This window comes from Lissotriton helveticus, chromosome 4_1 (genome assembly GCF_964261635.1).
Source record: "Lissotriton helveticus chromosome 4_1, aLisHel1.1, whole genome shotgun sequence".
In the NCBI taxonomy this organism is placed as follows: domain Eukaryota; kingdom Metazoa; phylum Chordata; class Amphibia; order Caudata; family Salamandridae; genus Lissotriton; species Lissotriton helveticus.
In genome coordinates, this window is record NC_136063.1 from 1,122,077,681 (window position 1) to 1,122,093,592 (window position 15,912).

Below are 15,912 nucleotides of genomic sequence, written 5' to 3' on the forward strand. Positions count from 1 at the left end.
AGGGCAGGAGGCAGATCAGCAGTTAGTCATCATGCAACATAGGGGAGTGGGATCGGGCGATTGGGAGGGGGGACAAGGTGGGATAGATCTAAGTTGTTGGGGTGGTCTAGGGGAGGAAGGAGGAAGGGGGAGTCTTCTTGTTCCTAAGAGAACTGGGATAGAAGATTTATGACTAGAGGGTATATTGGACGACGGTGGTGGTGGAGAGATAGTTAAGTTAGAGGAACTGTTAGCATTAGAGGTCATTGGGGGAGTACCAAGTTGTGGCTGTGTGGATATGTTGGTATTGTAGGGGGGCACGATTAGTGAGGGTTGAGTGGGTAATGTGCTGGTTGTGTAGATGCTAGAAGGAGGAGTGTTTCTGTAGGTGATAGAATTAGGCTGACAGTTGTTGATGTGCTGAGGAGGGTGTCAGTGTGTGAGGAGATAGTTTTAGAAAGGAGTGAGATATCGCTTCTAAGTGAGGAGAGTTCTAAGATGAGGGACAAAAGGACAAGTTCAATGGTAGGGGAAGCTAGTGTGTGAGTTTATGAGGGCGGAGGATCAGTGTTTATTGGGCTGTTTGTCGAGTTAGGGTTGTTTAGTGGGGGGATAAAGTGTGGAGGATGAGGTGTAAAGCCTGGGGGGGTAAGGGAGTCGAGTGGAGGGAGGAGCGCGCGGAGTAGAGTGTTTTTGGAATCGGGGGAGATCAGGGGGTAAGAGGGGGATGTAGGAGGTAATGTTGTGTGGATGTAAGAAGTGGTGCAGGGAGGGGGGATGTTGGGGAGGAGGGTGAAAGGAAAGGCATGTGTACCAGAGCATAGCGAATTAGGAAGAGGCGATAAGTGGGGGAGAAGTGAGGGTAGATGAAGGTAATAAGAGTTGGGGAAGGTCGTAGAGATGAGGTAAGAGGGACGGGGATGAAATGGGGGTGATGAATCTAGGGGTAGAAGGTGTGAGAGGGCAGTGTTCAGGGATTGTGTCAGGGTTTGGGATAGAGTGTTAATATGTTGTTCATTGGGCACAGGAGAGGGAGGGGGAGAATCAGAAGGGAGCGATAGGGGGGAGGGAGAAATGAAGGGAGATGCAGGCAATAAAAGTTGGGGTAGGTCAGAGAGACAGATCGTTTTAATTTGTGTAGCGCGCCTAATATTCACCCTGTGTATTAGCGAGCTCTCTGACAGTGGTAGCGCTAATTTTAAACGCGCTTTTTATTTGCGCTCGTTTTTTATTAAACTGCTCTAAATTATTTTAATTGATTCTTTACTGTTGTAGGACCATTGCCCACATACTAGCACTATAATTGTGCCCTCACTGCTCTTTTAGCGGACCAAGTAGACTGGAATAATTTGTTTAGCCGCCATATTGGGAGGAGCTGGGGAAGTCTGCCTGTGCATTCGTGCTGAGCGCTTCAGTGCTCCGACGCCCAGGTCAGGTGAGCCCTACTAAAGGCGAGCACTTGTGTGAGCTCAGCCCTGGAGAACAGATCGTTTTAATTTGTGTAGCGCGCCTAATATTCACCCTGTGTATTAGCGAGCTCTCTGACAGTGGTAGCGCTAATTTTAAACGCGCTTTTTATTTGCGCTCGTTTTTTTATTAAACTGCTCTAAATTATTTTAATTGATTCTTTACTGTTGTAGGACCATTGCCCACATACTAGCACTATAATTGTGCCCTCACTGCTCTTTTAGCGGACCAAGTAGACTGGAATAATTTGTTTAGCCGCCATATTGGGAGGAGCTGGGGAAGTCTGCCTGTACATTCGTGCTGAGCGCTTCAGTGCTCCGACGCCCAGGTCAGGTGAGCCCTACTAAAACCTACCATGCTCACGCGCAGCGGTGACGCGCAGCGAACGCGCCTGATTCGCGCCGGAGTCGAGCCAGAGTCCAGCCCGTCTGCGCCCGTCCGCGCTAAGGCGGTGCTGGAGGCAGAGGACATCTTGCCACACCTGGTTCCTGGTAAAGCTTCAACAGGTATGTCTAGGGATCTTTTACATTCCTATAATTCTACTAGCATACACTGTCATGGGGCGTTAGACCCCGACAAGTGGTCCGGATCCATCTGTTGCGGTCAATGTAAGCTCGAGTTGACCCTTTTGCCCGCCCCTGAAGTTCCCTCTCACGCCCCTGAAGTCCCCTCTCACGATATCGTGCTGCGAGGAGGACTTATAAATGCTCGCTCACTCTGCAAGAACGCTCAGAACATAAATGATCTGATCGTTGAATCTAACTTGGACTGGCTCCTGGTCACTGAGACATGGCTGAGACCGTGGTCCAATCCGGACCTGGCTATTGCCCTCCCCCACGACTACAGAATACTGCGTTTGGATAGGAATGAACAACGAGGAGGAGGGTTGGCGATAATCCACCACAACTCACTCAAATGTTCCATCCATGCACTGACAACCATTAAAGGAGCGGAAGCACTAGCTTTTTGCCTAGGAATTTATGACTCCTTTACCTTCTCTGGCGCCCTTATCTACCGCCCTCCTGGCTCCCCCTCTGAGTTTCTTGAAACCGTGGGGGACACATTGAGTGATCTAGTGCTCAGGTACTCACATTTTATGTTGTTAGGAGATCTAAATTTGCACTTAGATTCTCCCAAGGAACAAGGGGTAGACAGTTTTATGGACATCATTGATATTCTTGGCCTTACCCTTCGAAATCGAGAGCCGACCCATGTAGCCGGCCATTTGTTGGACTGTATCTGTTCCAATTCTGCTAGGCTCACAGTCGGGCAGCCGCGCCCTCAAATCTGGTCTGATCATTTCCTTATTCCATTTGACATAGTGTTAAACAATAAACCTTCTGTTGCTATCATGTCGAATGATGAAACACGTAATAATACCTTTAAACCGAACTGGAAGAAATTTCCCAGTAGACCCGACTTAATAGACATACTACTAGAAACGTCACCGGAATTAATAGGAGACACCATAATAGATAATCAGAAATTCTGTGACTGGATAGGCTCTGCTGGCGATCTATTGGGACCAGCCGGTAGGAAAGAATCATCTGCTAAAAAGAGCAAAGGAAGTGCCCCGTGGTTCTCGCCAGCTCTGAAGTTAGAGCTGGGAGAAGTAAGAGTTCTTGAGCGGAGATGGCGTAGAAATTATGAGAGAACGGCCCGTAATATCTATAAAACAGCTAGAAGGCATTACCATGCCGAGATCAAATTAGCAAAGAAAGCCCATTACCTACAGGCCATATCCACTGTGGGCTCTAGCCAAAAGGAAATTTTTAAAATAGTAAGGGACTTTACAAAACCATTAGCTTTGTCACAAGAGATTCCCCCCTCACAGGACCTCTGCTATTCAATTGCCGATTATTTCGACAACAAGATTGCTGATATTGTGAAGACTTTTCCTCTACCGCTTTCCTCTCCTTGCAGCTTAGAGCGGGCTGAGGGAGTTGAAACGGCGAGGGGGACGTCACGCTTTGAGTCCTTCACACCTGTCTCGTTGGAGGACACAGCTAAAGCCATCTTGGCCAGTAAATCTGGATCGCCTTTTGATCCCTGCCCACCCCTGGTCCTTCAGGCGGCGGTGGAGGTTGTTAACCCCATCATAAACGACCTCATAAACTCATCGCTAGCCACAGCGGTAATCCCACCTGAGTGGAAACTCGCAGCAGTCAAGCCCCTCCACAAAAAGACTATCGCTGATCCGTCGACTCTCTCCAACATGCGACCGATATCCCTGCTTCCCGTGGTTTTCAAACTGGTTGAAAAGTTCGTTAACAATCAACTTACGGACTACTTGGAGGTGAATAACATTCTACATCCCAACCAAGCTGGGTTTCGATCGAAACATTCCACCGAGTCTGCCCTCCTGTTCACGGCGGAAACCCTACGAATGGCTGTCGACCAAGGCAAGAAGGCTGTCCTAATACTATTAGACTTGTCGGCAGCCTTCGACACGGTCTCACATACCATCTTAGTAGACCGGATGGTGGCCTCAGGAATAGGAGGGACAGTCTTAAGTTGGTTGAGAAATTTTTTGAACAACAGACGACAAATTACTGTCTTGGGCAAATTCCAGTCAGAAGCTAAGGTCATCAGCTCCGGGGTTCCTCAGGGATCGAGGCTAAGCCCGATCCTGTTTAACCTATATATGGTACCCCTGCTTGAGCTAATTGCATCGTTTAACATCAGCACAATATCATATGCAGATGACACTCAGCTAATTCTGGTACTGGATGGAGAACTGCGGGGAGCGGAAGAAAACTTGAAGAATTGCTTAACAGCCACATTCAAATGGATGACTGAAAACCACCTTAAATGCAATTCCGGCAAAACGGAGATCTTGCCGTTTGGAAATCGAAATCTGTTTTCTCCAAAACAATGGTGGCCAGACGATGCTGAATCACCCCCCGAAACTATAACATCTGCTCGGAATTTGGGCATCAAATTTGACGACCAGTTGTGCTTTAAACAGCAAGCGGTGGCCGTAGCCGGCCTGTGTTTTCACACCATTAAATCTTTGAGGAAGTTTTTTGATCTCCTTCCTCTGTCAGCCAGGAAAGCAGTCGCAGTAGCCTTAATAAGCTCAAGGCTAGATTATTGTAACAGCCTGTATGCCGGAGTTAATAAGTCCGTACTCCATAGGCTGCAGATGATCCAACATGCTGCTGCCAGACTGGTGCTACGCTGGCCCCGAAAGTCATCTGCGTCAGCTGCACTAAAAGCGCTACACTGGTTGTCAGTTGGTAAAAGGATCCTTTTCAAAATCTTGCTGATCACATTCAGGGCCTTCCATCAGCAGGGGCCTAAATATCTGTGCACTGGCTTTAAGCGATACTATCCCACTCGCTGCCTGAGGTCTGCCAACCAGAATCTATTAACCATCCCCAGATTTAGATTGGCTACCAAGGGAGGAAAGTCTCTCTTTGTCCTGGGTTCCAGAGCTTGGAACAAGCTTCCCTCTCACCTTAGGTTACTATGTCATGAAACACAGTTCAGGAAGGCGCTAAAGACCTGGGTGTTTTCCCTTACAGACGCAGCCTGCACAGCATTGGTTTAAGCGCTCCCATCGATCTATCTTTTCCTAAACCGTTTTCCATCTGGTTGAGCGCCAAGATACTCCATGGAGTGATAGATGCGCTATATAAGTGTCCCCTACATTACATTACATTACAAGGTAAGAGGGAGGGGGATGGAGTGGGGGTTTGGGATAAAGTGCTAATGTGCTGTTCATTGGGAGTAGGAGAGGGAGGGTAGAATCAGCAGGAAGCGATAGGGTGGAGAGAGAAATTAAGGGAGATGCAGGCACTGAAGGTTGGGGTAGGTCAGAGAGGCGAGGTATGAGGGAAGGGGATGAAATGGGGGGTGATGAATCTAGGGGTGGATGGGGTGAGAAGGCAGGATTCGGGGATTGAGTGATGGTTTGGGATAAAGTGCTAATATGTTGTTCATTGGAAGTGGGAGTGGGAATCAGGTGGTGGAAGCGATAGGGGGGAGAGGGAGATGAAGGGACATGCAGGCACTAAAAGTTGGGGTAGGTCAGAGAGACAAGATATTGGTGACGGGGATGAGAGGGGGGGTGATGAGTCTAGGGGAGGAGGGTCTGAGAGGGAAGGATTCAAGGATTTTGTGAGGGTTTGTGGTAAGGCGTTAAAGTGTTCAAAGATGTCGGACGGCTGCAGAACCCAAATCTAATCCAAAATTTCTTTATTTTGGGCAACGAAAATCATGATAAAATTATTAAAAGGGCGGTTAAAAAAATCAATCAACATTTGAGTCCATTACTGGTTCCTAAAAAAACCTTATGCGCCCAACACATAAAAGAAAAAAAACGTAATGCAGCGTAGACAATTGGGTATTCTACTTCAGGAGTCTAAAAGTTTCTTTACAGCGCCTTGTACCCAGGTTCCCAAACGGGTATGCCAGCCATCTTTGTCTACATTTTTTGTATCCGGGGCAGAAAAAAAATACATGGAGATCGGTGTCCTCTTCCGTACTGCATGCAGGGTACCCCCTAGCAGAGCTTCCAGTCCATTTGTTAGAGAATGCATGCAGAGGGAGGGAACCATGCTTAAACTGAACATAAAGTTTCCTAGAGAAGGCTAGTTGCATTTCATCTAAGCATGACTCCAAATTATAGATCTCCTTTATGTTCAGAAATTTAGTTGAGAGAACCGGTGACAGGATTTTCATGTAGTTGGGCAAGTTTGCCCTCCTATAGCTACTAACCAATTGTTTACGCAAAATTTTACTGCAGGCTACCTCTGAATTTCTCCAGAGAATGTCTTTGCCTAAGTTGTGAAAACCTTCTTTAATGTGTGCAAACCAGGCCAGTTTGCTTATGCCAGAGAATCCCAATATTTCTTGCTGCTCTGTCCTGTGTTTAGCCAGTTCGGGGGTCAACCATAATCGACGCCAGAATATTAGGGGTCTACAGACCATTTTCTCTATAATAGGTCTTACCCCTAGCTCCAGGTGCAATGAGGCAAGTGGGGAGCTCACTGGTAGGCCGAACAGTTGTCTAAAAAGATTGGTCTCTGTCTTAAAAATATTCTTGGGGAGACAATGCCCCCAGAGTTTGGCCCCATACATGACCGCACTCCTTAGTTGGGTTTTATAGATCTCTAGAATGGGTCCTACTGGCTTATGAAAATAATTTCTATATAGGTTGGCCAGCCCGCCTGCGGTTTGGTTTAGCTTCAGACTTGACTTGTCCATATGGGGCCCCAATCCATTTTTTCTGTTAAGATAAGACCAAGATACTCAAAAACAGATATCCGCTCAAGTTGTATACCATTCATAAGCGGGTTAGGACTAGTTGTGTGAACGGGATTGATGACCATATATTTAGTTTTCTGTTAAATTATCTATCCAGGGTTCTCTGGATGCCCATTGGTGATTTGGACGGCAGGAGGGAATCATCAGCAAGCATCAGTGCCAGGATTAACTTGTGTGCTAGCTTGGGAGCCTTCTATATACTTCAGCCTGCTCAATGTGTCTACCAGTCCCTTTATGTAAAGACAGAACAAGGTGGGGGCCAGCACACAGCACTGCCTAAATCCTCTATTTATTGGAACCTGTGGAGTGAGCTCCCCATGCTTCCCATACCTGATTTGTACATAATTACCTTCATGCAGTTTTCTTAACATGTGCAAGAGGTCACTTAATATCACCTAGAGAGCATCTCTAGGCACTAGATCAAAAGCACTTTTAAGATCCACAAAGACCAAGTATAGACTACCACCTTACAGATGCACCGTTTTGCCTTAAAGGAGTTGGAGCCTAAATATTTGGTCTATAGTGGATGTTTTTTCCCTAAAGCCTGATTTTATGTTCCTCCAACCAGGCCTGTAGGCGGTCCAATAAAATCCTTGCAAATTTTTTAGTGTTACATCGATCAGACTGATTGGTCTGTAGTTGATAGGCAGTAATGGGGACCCTTTTTTATATATTGTGATGACCTCTGCTCCAGCCCAGGTGGCGGGGTGTGCCATCCCTTGTAATATAGCGTTAAAAAGCACCCACAGAAAAGGTCCCCAGATGTTAGGCTCAGCACGGAAGAGACCCCCAGGTATCTTATCCAGACCTGGGGATTTACCAGGAGCTATCTTTCTAACAGCACTGATGACTTCTGTCAGGGTGAGTGCAGGGATCTCTGGGTGGGGGTTTAGTGATGGCTGGATTGCTATAGTCTGGGTGCTAACCTCAGTCTCCAACAGAGCGTATAGGGCCTGAACATGTTTTTTCCAGCTATCAGCCGCTATATTGGGCTACTGAGCAACCTTTCAACTTCTAATACTTGTACTCCCAATTTTCCAAAAGGCTGTCATATCCTTTGCTTCTAGGGCCAGTTTCAAAGATGGCCATTGTTCCATTTCCCATGATTTTTTTGCAAGAGCAAGGGTGTTTTTATAGAAAGCTCTCGCAATTCTGGTTTGGGTTCTTCTCTTAGATTTTATGACCTCTATCAGGGCCCTCTATGCTTCCTGACAGCTGCGGTTGAACCAGGTCTCCTTAACCTTTGCCCCCCCCCCGGGTGCCCACTGGCCAGAATATGTCCACCAATTTGGTGATCCTTACTTCATGCAACTCAGCAACTCCCATTAGCGGTGCACTAGTACCCTGTATGGTCGGAAGCTTTGCTGGTTCCATAAGGGTTGGTATAATGGATTCATACTAGAAAGCCATTCTTTTGGGCGATTGTTTTATCCAAGTCCATCTTACTTTTCGCCTACTATACCATTGGTGAGTAATAGTCTGCTATCAGTGATTATATAAGGGTCAGGGTTCTCCACAGAATCTAACATCTGCAGTTCCAAGGTTAAAGCATTGTGGTCCCTGTCATGCCGTGAAATCAACAACCCTGTCACATATCCTTGTTTCGATCAGGATATAGTCTAGGATGGAAGAATAGCTAACCCTATTAAAGCTGTGTTTACCTGGGGAATCCGATCTGGTTCGGCCATTGCAGGCTCGTAGGGAGTGATATAAGGTAGGCGACTTAATCTGGAGAGCCAGCGGTGTCCATGCCCTGATTGGAGGAATATTAGGATCAGGGATAGCCCAGAGTGCATCCTCCTCTGTGGGTCGTGTATCATAAAGGTCTTGCGTTGGCTCAAATTGGCAATTAAAATCACCCCCTATGACTACCATATCATTTTTGGTGAATCTAAGAATGAAATTATCTAATTGATCTAGGGTCGAGGATTCTTGACTGGTGCTCACGGGCCTTGAATAGACAGTGACCAGAACCATTTAGAGGTTTGGCGAGATGGTAAGGATGATACACAGGATGTCGTCAGAGGAGCACTCCAGTTGAGTGGCCATACAACCTAAATGGGAACCTACCCAAGTACACTGCCCCCCAGAGGGCCTTCCCTTCGAGGAGGCAGCTATGTTGAAGGTGGCAAACCCCATGAATGATGTCTCCTCCAGTGTCCATGATTCCTGGAACATACATATATCAAAGCCGTCAATAAAGTCCCCCCAATCAGGATTACTCAGTTTGCTCTTAAGGCCTGCGACATTCCAGGAGATTAGCCTCCTTTTGTTTGTTTCATATCATTGGACTATGGTGCCACCCACCATTTCAGGCTCCATTGGTAGGGCTTTCCCTATCGGGTCAGTATAACATGTACTCCTAGGACTGGTAGGGGCTTCCTGTATCATCCTGTTTGTTTCAAGGCTTGGGATTTCTGGTGTTCCAAGGGTATTAATCTGAACATGAGGACATGCAGAACTAGAGTGGGCCTTTTCCTGGGGGACCACGTTAGAGCTAGAGCTTGCGGTATTGGATGGTCCTGGTGTGTTGGTCTGTTTGTGTAAGTTAGTAGAGCTGGAGTATGTATTCACAGTGCTGTCACTAAGACTTCGGCTTGTAGACCCGGGCACATTTTTTGCACAATTGTCCCTGTCTCATTTGATCGCACTCATTCGCTCCTTTTTTCACCCTCTCTCTTCTATATAACAACCATTTCGTGCTGGGAATCTGACCATGAGTCCCATGTGTTCCTCACCAGAGGAGCACTTTGACAGATGGTTGCCGGGTCGAGGCTAGAATTTAATGCAAGTCAATCGACCTCCTCCAGGATCCCATATCTTTTTACCACAGGCACATTGAATATAAGTGGTCTCAGGTGTTGATACCCTTGGAGGCTGATTTGGATGCCACTCACCCTGTGTTAGTTTTTTGTTTACCCTGGTTTGGAACGTGGGTTTTGAAATATAAATGTGGGTGGACGTGAATTGCCGAATTGTTGTACCAGAATCCTGGGAGGAATGATTTGGTTGCAAAAGATGCTGTACCATCCTTGGATTTTTTTTAAATTAATTACAACACAGTCCCCACGTAGATCTTTTGGTCTATTGCCCACCCAGCTAACCCTACGGGTCATAAGAATTTTGCCTGCATGTGTGTAGGTGAACTGGTGGTACTTTGCCAGCCAGTGAAGGCATTTATTACTCTAGCTGGATTTCCTCTGCCCTACTTTAGTTTCAGGTACTCCTGTCAGTACGATAACCTATGGGGATAAATCAGGCTGGAGATTTATTGTTGGCAGATCCCCTGATCCGCCCCCTCACTCAAGAACCCATGTCTGTCAATGCTATTCTTCAGGATGCTCTTACTTAGTACCATCCCCTCTCTCTGCTTTGGTCCATAGACTGTGCTACCATCAATCTGGGCCAGGATGATAGGATCCGCCTCCCTTGGTGCTTTGGGTCTTTCCGTATCCTTTATAACACCAGTGTCTATGTGGCGCGAAAGGTTAGTTTCACTCTCTCCAACCGGTGAGGGTATTACGGGTATATTTCAGTCTCTGCTGTCACACAGGTTGGCCAACTTAACAAGGTGAGCCACCAGAGGGGCAAGCTCTTCTCTCACGATGCTTCTAATCTGGTCTTGTAGCTGCTCCATCAGGGTGGCCACCCATGGCGTAAATATTGTGTCCGGTTGTACGCCTTGGCCATTGTCCGAGACCTGGTTGCTCTATATGTCCATATTCACAGATATCCCATCATTTGATTTTTTCCGCTTTACCCCCACCCGTAGTGATTGTTTGGGTTTGTTCTTAACTGGGCCATTGTTCTCACACCCCCCTCTTTGTGGATGGTTTGGGTAATGTTTTAGTGTCAGTGTCTAGTGCTTGTAGAGATAACACAGGGGCTTTCCAGGGCTCTACTGGTTGTGTGTACAACCAAGTCTATCTGGGTGTAGCGATGATCTAGAGTCAACAACAACCGTCTTTTAGTTAGTTCTATCTCTGTGGACAATACCCCTATGGCCCTCTGGAGCATCCGATTAATGAATGTTTTCAGCAGTGGTGGGGGTATTAATTGGGGTGGCGCTTGTTGCTTAAAATTTTTGGTTCTCTTCCCCATTTTTGATTATTGGTTGGGCTGGTTTCAATGAAAGCTACAACTCGCAAGTGGGTGGTCTTATGGGAGGACTCCAAACAATGGTTAGATGAAAAATAACTGATAAAGTAGAGGCCGCCAAAAATAAATAGAAGAAAAAACACTTACAGATCATATTTGCTGTCTTCCGCTGACCTAATGATTAAAAGGGTGCTTGGGAGAGACCATGTGAATGATTTCGTACCTTGCAATCTTGTGCTGTAAAGGAGTACGCTCCTGGAGCAGGACTGTCGGGGGTGGGGACGGGCCGGATCAGCCCAGTCTCCTCCAGTCTATGATGGGCTAAGACGGCCCCATCTTGGCCCTGTCTTCACCCGGGCCAAGCCCAGACATGCCCTGCTAGAGTCCCGTGCTGCGGGACATCTCCCAGGTGTTCATGGTGCTCCAACGACTTCTGTGGTTGTTGCGGCCCCACCTCCCTGGGCTGGGGGCAAAACAATGGAGGCTTCTGCGCTGTGGGACGCCTCCCAGGTCTTTATGGCGCTCCGGCACCTTCAGTGGACATTGCAGCCCCTCCTCCCTGGGCCTGGGGAAGTGGCAGAACAAGTGGAGACTCTTTTTCGGTTATTGGCATCAGAGCAATTATTGGGTTCGGGTGCAATTAAAGATACTGAAAGGGTCGGGCCAATAAGTTCAAGACCATTCTAGAGTCACACTCTGATGGCTCTTTTTCGCAGCATTAAAGTATAAAGGGAAGAAACATTGTTAGGAAAACCACCAATTAGCCAATAAGTATTTTTGATACATAATAACCAATGTGCAACTACCTAAGTTTAGCTAGTTTATTACAAAGCCAAAAAGAACTGAACATAGAGACACAGTAACACAAGGGTATAGAAATACAAAGGAATTAGCATAAAGCCAAATCTGTGCATCCAGTTTAGACGGAGCATCATAAGCAACACAATTAATTCCAGAAGTAGAATACAGAAAATCAGGAAGCACGTGTCCATATTTCACTGCATCGAGGTTTGGTGAGTGAAAAGCATTAAATCTATCCCTACTCTAACACTAAGGTAACATCCCTAAATGAGCATTTTCAGAAGGAAGGATAAAAGGTGTCAACACATGGAGTCTCCCCAAGGAGTCTCCCCACAACCAATGGGCCAAGTAGCATAAAGCTACCAAAGACAGAGCTCGTTCTAGGATGCTCTCACCCTGAAGGCAAGAAAGAAGAGGCACGCTATCCCTAAATCCAACAATGAGCTATCCATAGGTAGCACTCCCTTTGTGCATTTTGGATCATGCCGTCTACCCTGGGTACAGTCCTGAAGGTATTTTTCCATGATGTCGACGGTGCGCTTTCCTTGCCACAATTTGTCCTTGGTTTCCAGGAATTCTCTTGTATGCAGCAAAAGTACCTTCCTTTATAGAGGCAAGCCACACGATTGTAACTTCTCTCCTTGTCTGTCTAGTAAAACAAACATTATTGTGTCCAAGAGAGCGCATCTTCCCCTGCAATACAAAACGTGAGAAAGAACAGATTCCACAGTTCACATGAAATTCAAACTGTTAATTCTAAAGCAGGAGTTTTCAGGGACTTGCATTTCAGGCCTACGAATTAAAGCGAACATAACAAAAACATCATATAAGCTTTACGAACACGCACAACATTAATGTAAAATTCAACTGATGCATTTAGTTACATGTGAAATAACATAATTAATAAGCACATTGAATATACGAATAAGTGTCATTTGCACAACACAAGTTATTCCTCTGAATGTTTCCTGGTGTATATGCCCTTGAAGGCACTGGTTTAAATTAAGGGTATATACATTTTTTGTTACCTGAGTGAAGTATCAAGTAGATCATGATAAGCAATCTGCACGTTCTTTGTGGCAGTTTCTGTTTTCCGCACTTTTACATGAGTTCCAGTTGAAGCTGAAAATAGATGCCTGTGTTTTTTTGCGAGTTAACATGAGAAATAGCCATTTTGCATGATTCTCATTTAATATATTTTTACTCTTAGTTTACATTATGAATCTATTTTGATATATTGAAAGCTGGAGTATGTTACTAAGTCCTGAGGATGCCTTACAATAAATACTATTTGTCTCCTAACATATATTATTCTGTAGCTTAATTACCACAATATTTAACTTTCTTTTCCTTACAATTACAGTTGGACCTCCTTATACACTGCACTTTAGAATAAAATATTATTCATCAGAACCCAACAATCTGCACGAAGAGTTTACTAGGTGAGCCCATCTATTTATCATGATTTCTTCTTTTCTATGTTGAAAGTTGTAGAGCTTCATAATGTATGGAGACGTACATGTTTATTTTTATGATTGTATGGTGTGAAAATGTACAGACTGGATCAGAAACTCTAGAATTGGTAATTGATAATATGCGTAGTACTAACCTCTTTATTGGGCATGGCAGTGCTTTACTTCAAATAGACAGTGAGTATCTCCATACCTAGTGAATTAGGTTGTGGGATTCTGTATTGAAGCAGACAAGATTTTACCTGCATTCTGAAACCAACCGTATGACTTGTTTTTTGTCACATTGCTTGCAGCATAACATACATGTTGCTCAGTGTGTCTTACTTCACTGGGGTGCACTTCTGATTGGAATAGGGAAATCCATAATATATTAATATATGCTGTTTTTGTGAATAATTTTCATATCTGAAATAACTGGTTACTTGTTAGGTGTTAGGTTAACTAACTGCCCTTGCTTTATGTCCTTGGAAAATCATGACTATCAGTGATTTATATATGATCGGGAATGGGCATTGGCAGAAGAACGGCGCATGAAGGAGGTTAGGATGGATGAAAGGGCAGATGAGGACTGCATCATATGGGCTGAAATATTGCAGAATCTCACACAGGGAGCTTGGACACGAGTCAACAAGCCTCTGTGGTTTGAAGGGTGAGAATAATTGGCTTGAGTTACGACGTGGAGTTGTATCCGCAACTGATTGGCAAAAAAACTTCCAGATGTATGTAGATCTTTTAGTGATATAAAAGTAAAAGACATTCTGTCAATTGTATGGGTTCTGCTATGTATACACTGGTCAAATGTACTTGCTCCTTTTTGCAGGTAAATTGTACCCCACCAGTTTGTTTTATGAAAATATGAAAGTAAATATTTCACAGAAAAATTATTTATTTATGATCAACCATGTAAGACCATTGTTTAGGCTTGGTTTGCTTTTTTTCTTAAATAGTAGCTACTGATAACTTTGTGAACAAATATCATAATTTAGGTTTATTTAGTTGATTGAAAGTTAAGAAAAACTTACCTTTATTTGAGATTGAATACGTTTACTTAAAATCATACTTCAGTAATTAAACTTGTAGCAGTTCAAATGCATAAAACATTCCTATTTCAGAAACCAGTGCTATGATTGTATTAGCTTAATGGGATGCAATTCTTTGTCATATCTGGGAAAAGGTGTGGCTCCAGCCTTTTGTTTTTTTCTGGATTACCTTTTCCGTCCTGTGCTTGTGACACCAAAGAAGTATATACCCTTTGAGTAATAGTAACTCCTGCCTCCTTTAGTCTGGGCTTTGTGGTGACTGGTGAAGCAGTTTGATACTTTCCTCTGGGATGACAGTGTACTGAACCTTTGCTATTAAGATCATGCATTCCCACGGCTGGGATCTTTCACTCGTCCTGAGTGAGACATGAGTAAAGGGTATGTATCTGTTGTGTGTGGGGATTTAGTAGCAGTTGGTGAATGGTGGGGTTCCACTCGAACTCTGTATGCCTGGTTATGTCCATATTGACCATGCCAGCCTCCTGTCCTGGTCCATGTCTAAGAAATCTGTATGCACATGTTTAGATGGAGGGAAGTAATTTGTTCCATAGCCCAGAATAGGTTTCCTCTTGCCAGAGTGAAATACACCCTTTTCCTCTTTTCTGTGTTTTTGCAAATTCGCCTGGTAGCAGCAATAGGCTTTTAAGTCAATTTTGCAAAAACACCCGAACCAGTTCAACCTTGGCTCAGGCAGGACTCTTGAATTCAGAGCTGTGTAAAACTGTATAAGACAGGGGAGGTGCACTTCTCCAGGCTGGAAGGAGTGTTTACATTTACATTAGAGGGAGTGAGGGCTATTTAAAGAAAAGGGTGTCTTTCTCTTGCCACCCATAAAAACGGGTTGGGTATATTTCATTTGTTTCTCTCTTGAACTGTGCTCTGGAGAGGATCACCACCACACACTTAGAAACACCCAATCCAATATCGGCCTCACTTTCGTTGCTTGACCTAATTGAAGAGAAAGCAACAATTATGCTACAGAAGGGACATTCTAGTGGTAAAAAGTAGAGCAAATAGGGAGGACTTGTCCTTTCTATCCTCTTGGTTGAGGACTTCTCTACCCACCTGGGACCGGTGGGTCCCAGGATCATTGTACTAGAAGTAAATGTTGGACCTTCCCTTGAAACCATGAGGGAGTATCATGGAAGGTGGAGGTATAGTGGTGGTCACTCTGTGAACACATGAGATAATTAACAATATTTTGAGAGCAGCTATCCACAAACAAAGTAATGCTCCTGGACGGACCAACAGCTCCTGCTGTTCTACGATCTGCACCCAGAGACATGATTAGCAAAGTAAAGGAACCTAATGTTATGTTAGCGAGATTTGTACAGCGCACAGCAAGTCAAGAGTGTCCCGGAGCTGCTTCAGGCATCCCTCAATATCTGTGCATGTCCTGTTAAGCTTTCTGAAAGAGCCATGCTTTTAGTTTTGTCTTGCAAGAGGAAAGTTCCATCGTGGTTTGAAGCTCCAGAGGGAGTTTATTCCATGTGTCTTGCCCAAGATAGGAAAAAGACCTGCCACCAACTCTGGCTCGATGGAGTTTAGGGACTCTAGCCAGATGCTCACAGAAGGAGCATCGATTTCTAGAAGCGACATAGTCATGGATCCCCTCTCTCTCAAATACCCAGCTCCCGAATCATGCAGAGCTTTGTGAACCAATACCAGGATTCAAAAGGAATCCTTATTTTAATAGGAAGCCATTGCCGAGATTTCAGTTGTGAGGACATGTGTTCTAGGGAGAAGATTGAGGAGGATCTGGGCTGCCATGTTCTGCACTACCT

At 45.0% G+C, this 15,912-nt stretch overlaps 1 protein-coding gene across 2 annotated transcripts in view; it reads left to right on the plus strand.

Annotated features, from left to right (window-relative positions):
- The window catches only part of EPB41L4B (erythrocyte membrane protein band 4.1 like 4B), a 935,352-nt gene that overhangs the window by 514,030 nt on the left and 405,410 nt on the right, over positions 1–15,912 (plus strand). For both annotated transcript variants that reach the window (XR_013610581.1, XM_078687730.1), the window contains exon 4: positions 12,980–13,058. Coding sequence is in view for 1 of the 2 variants with exons in the window: in XM_078687730.1 (XP_078543856.1) it covers positions 12,980–13,058 (79 nt within the window). In the remaining variant the exon portion in view is untranslated. The remainder of the gene's footprint in view (positions 1–12,979; positions 13,059–15,912) is intronic.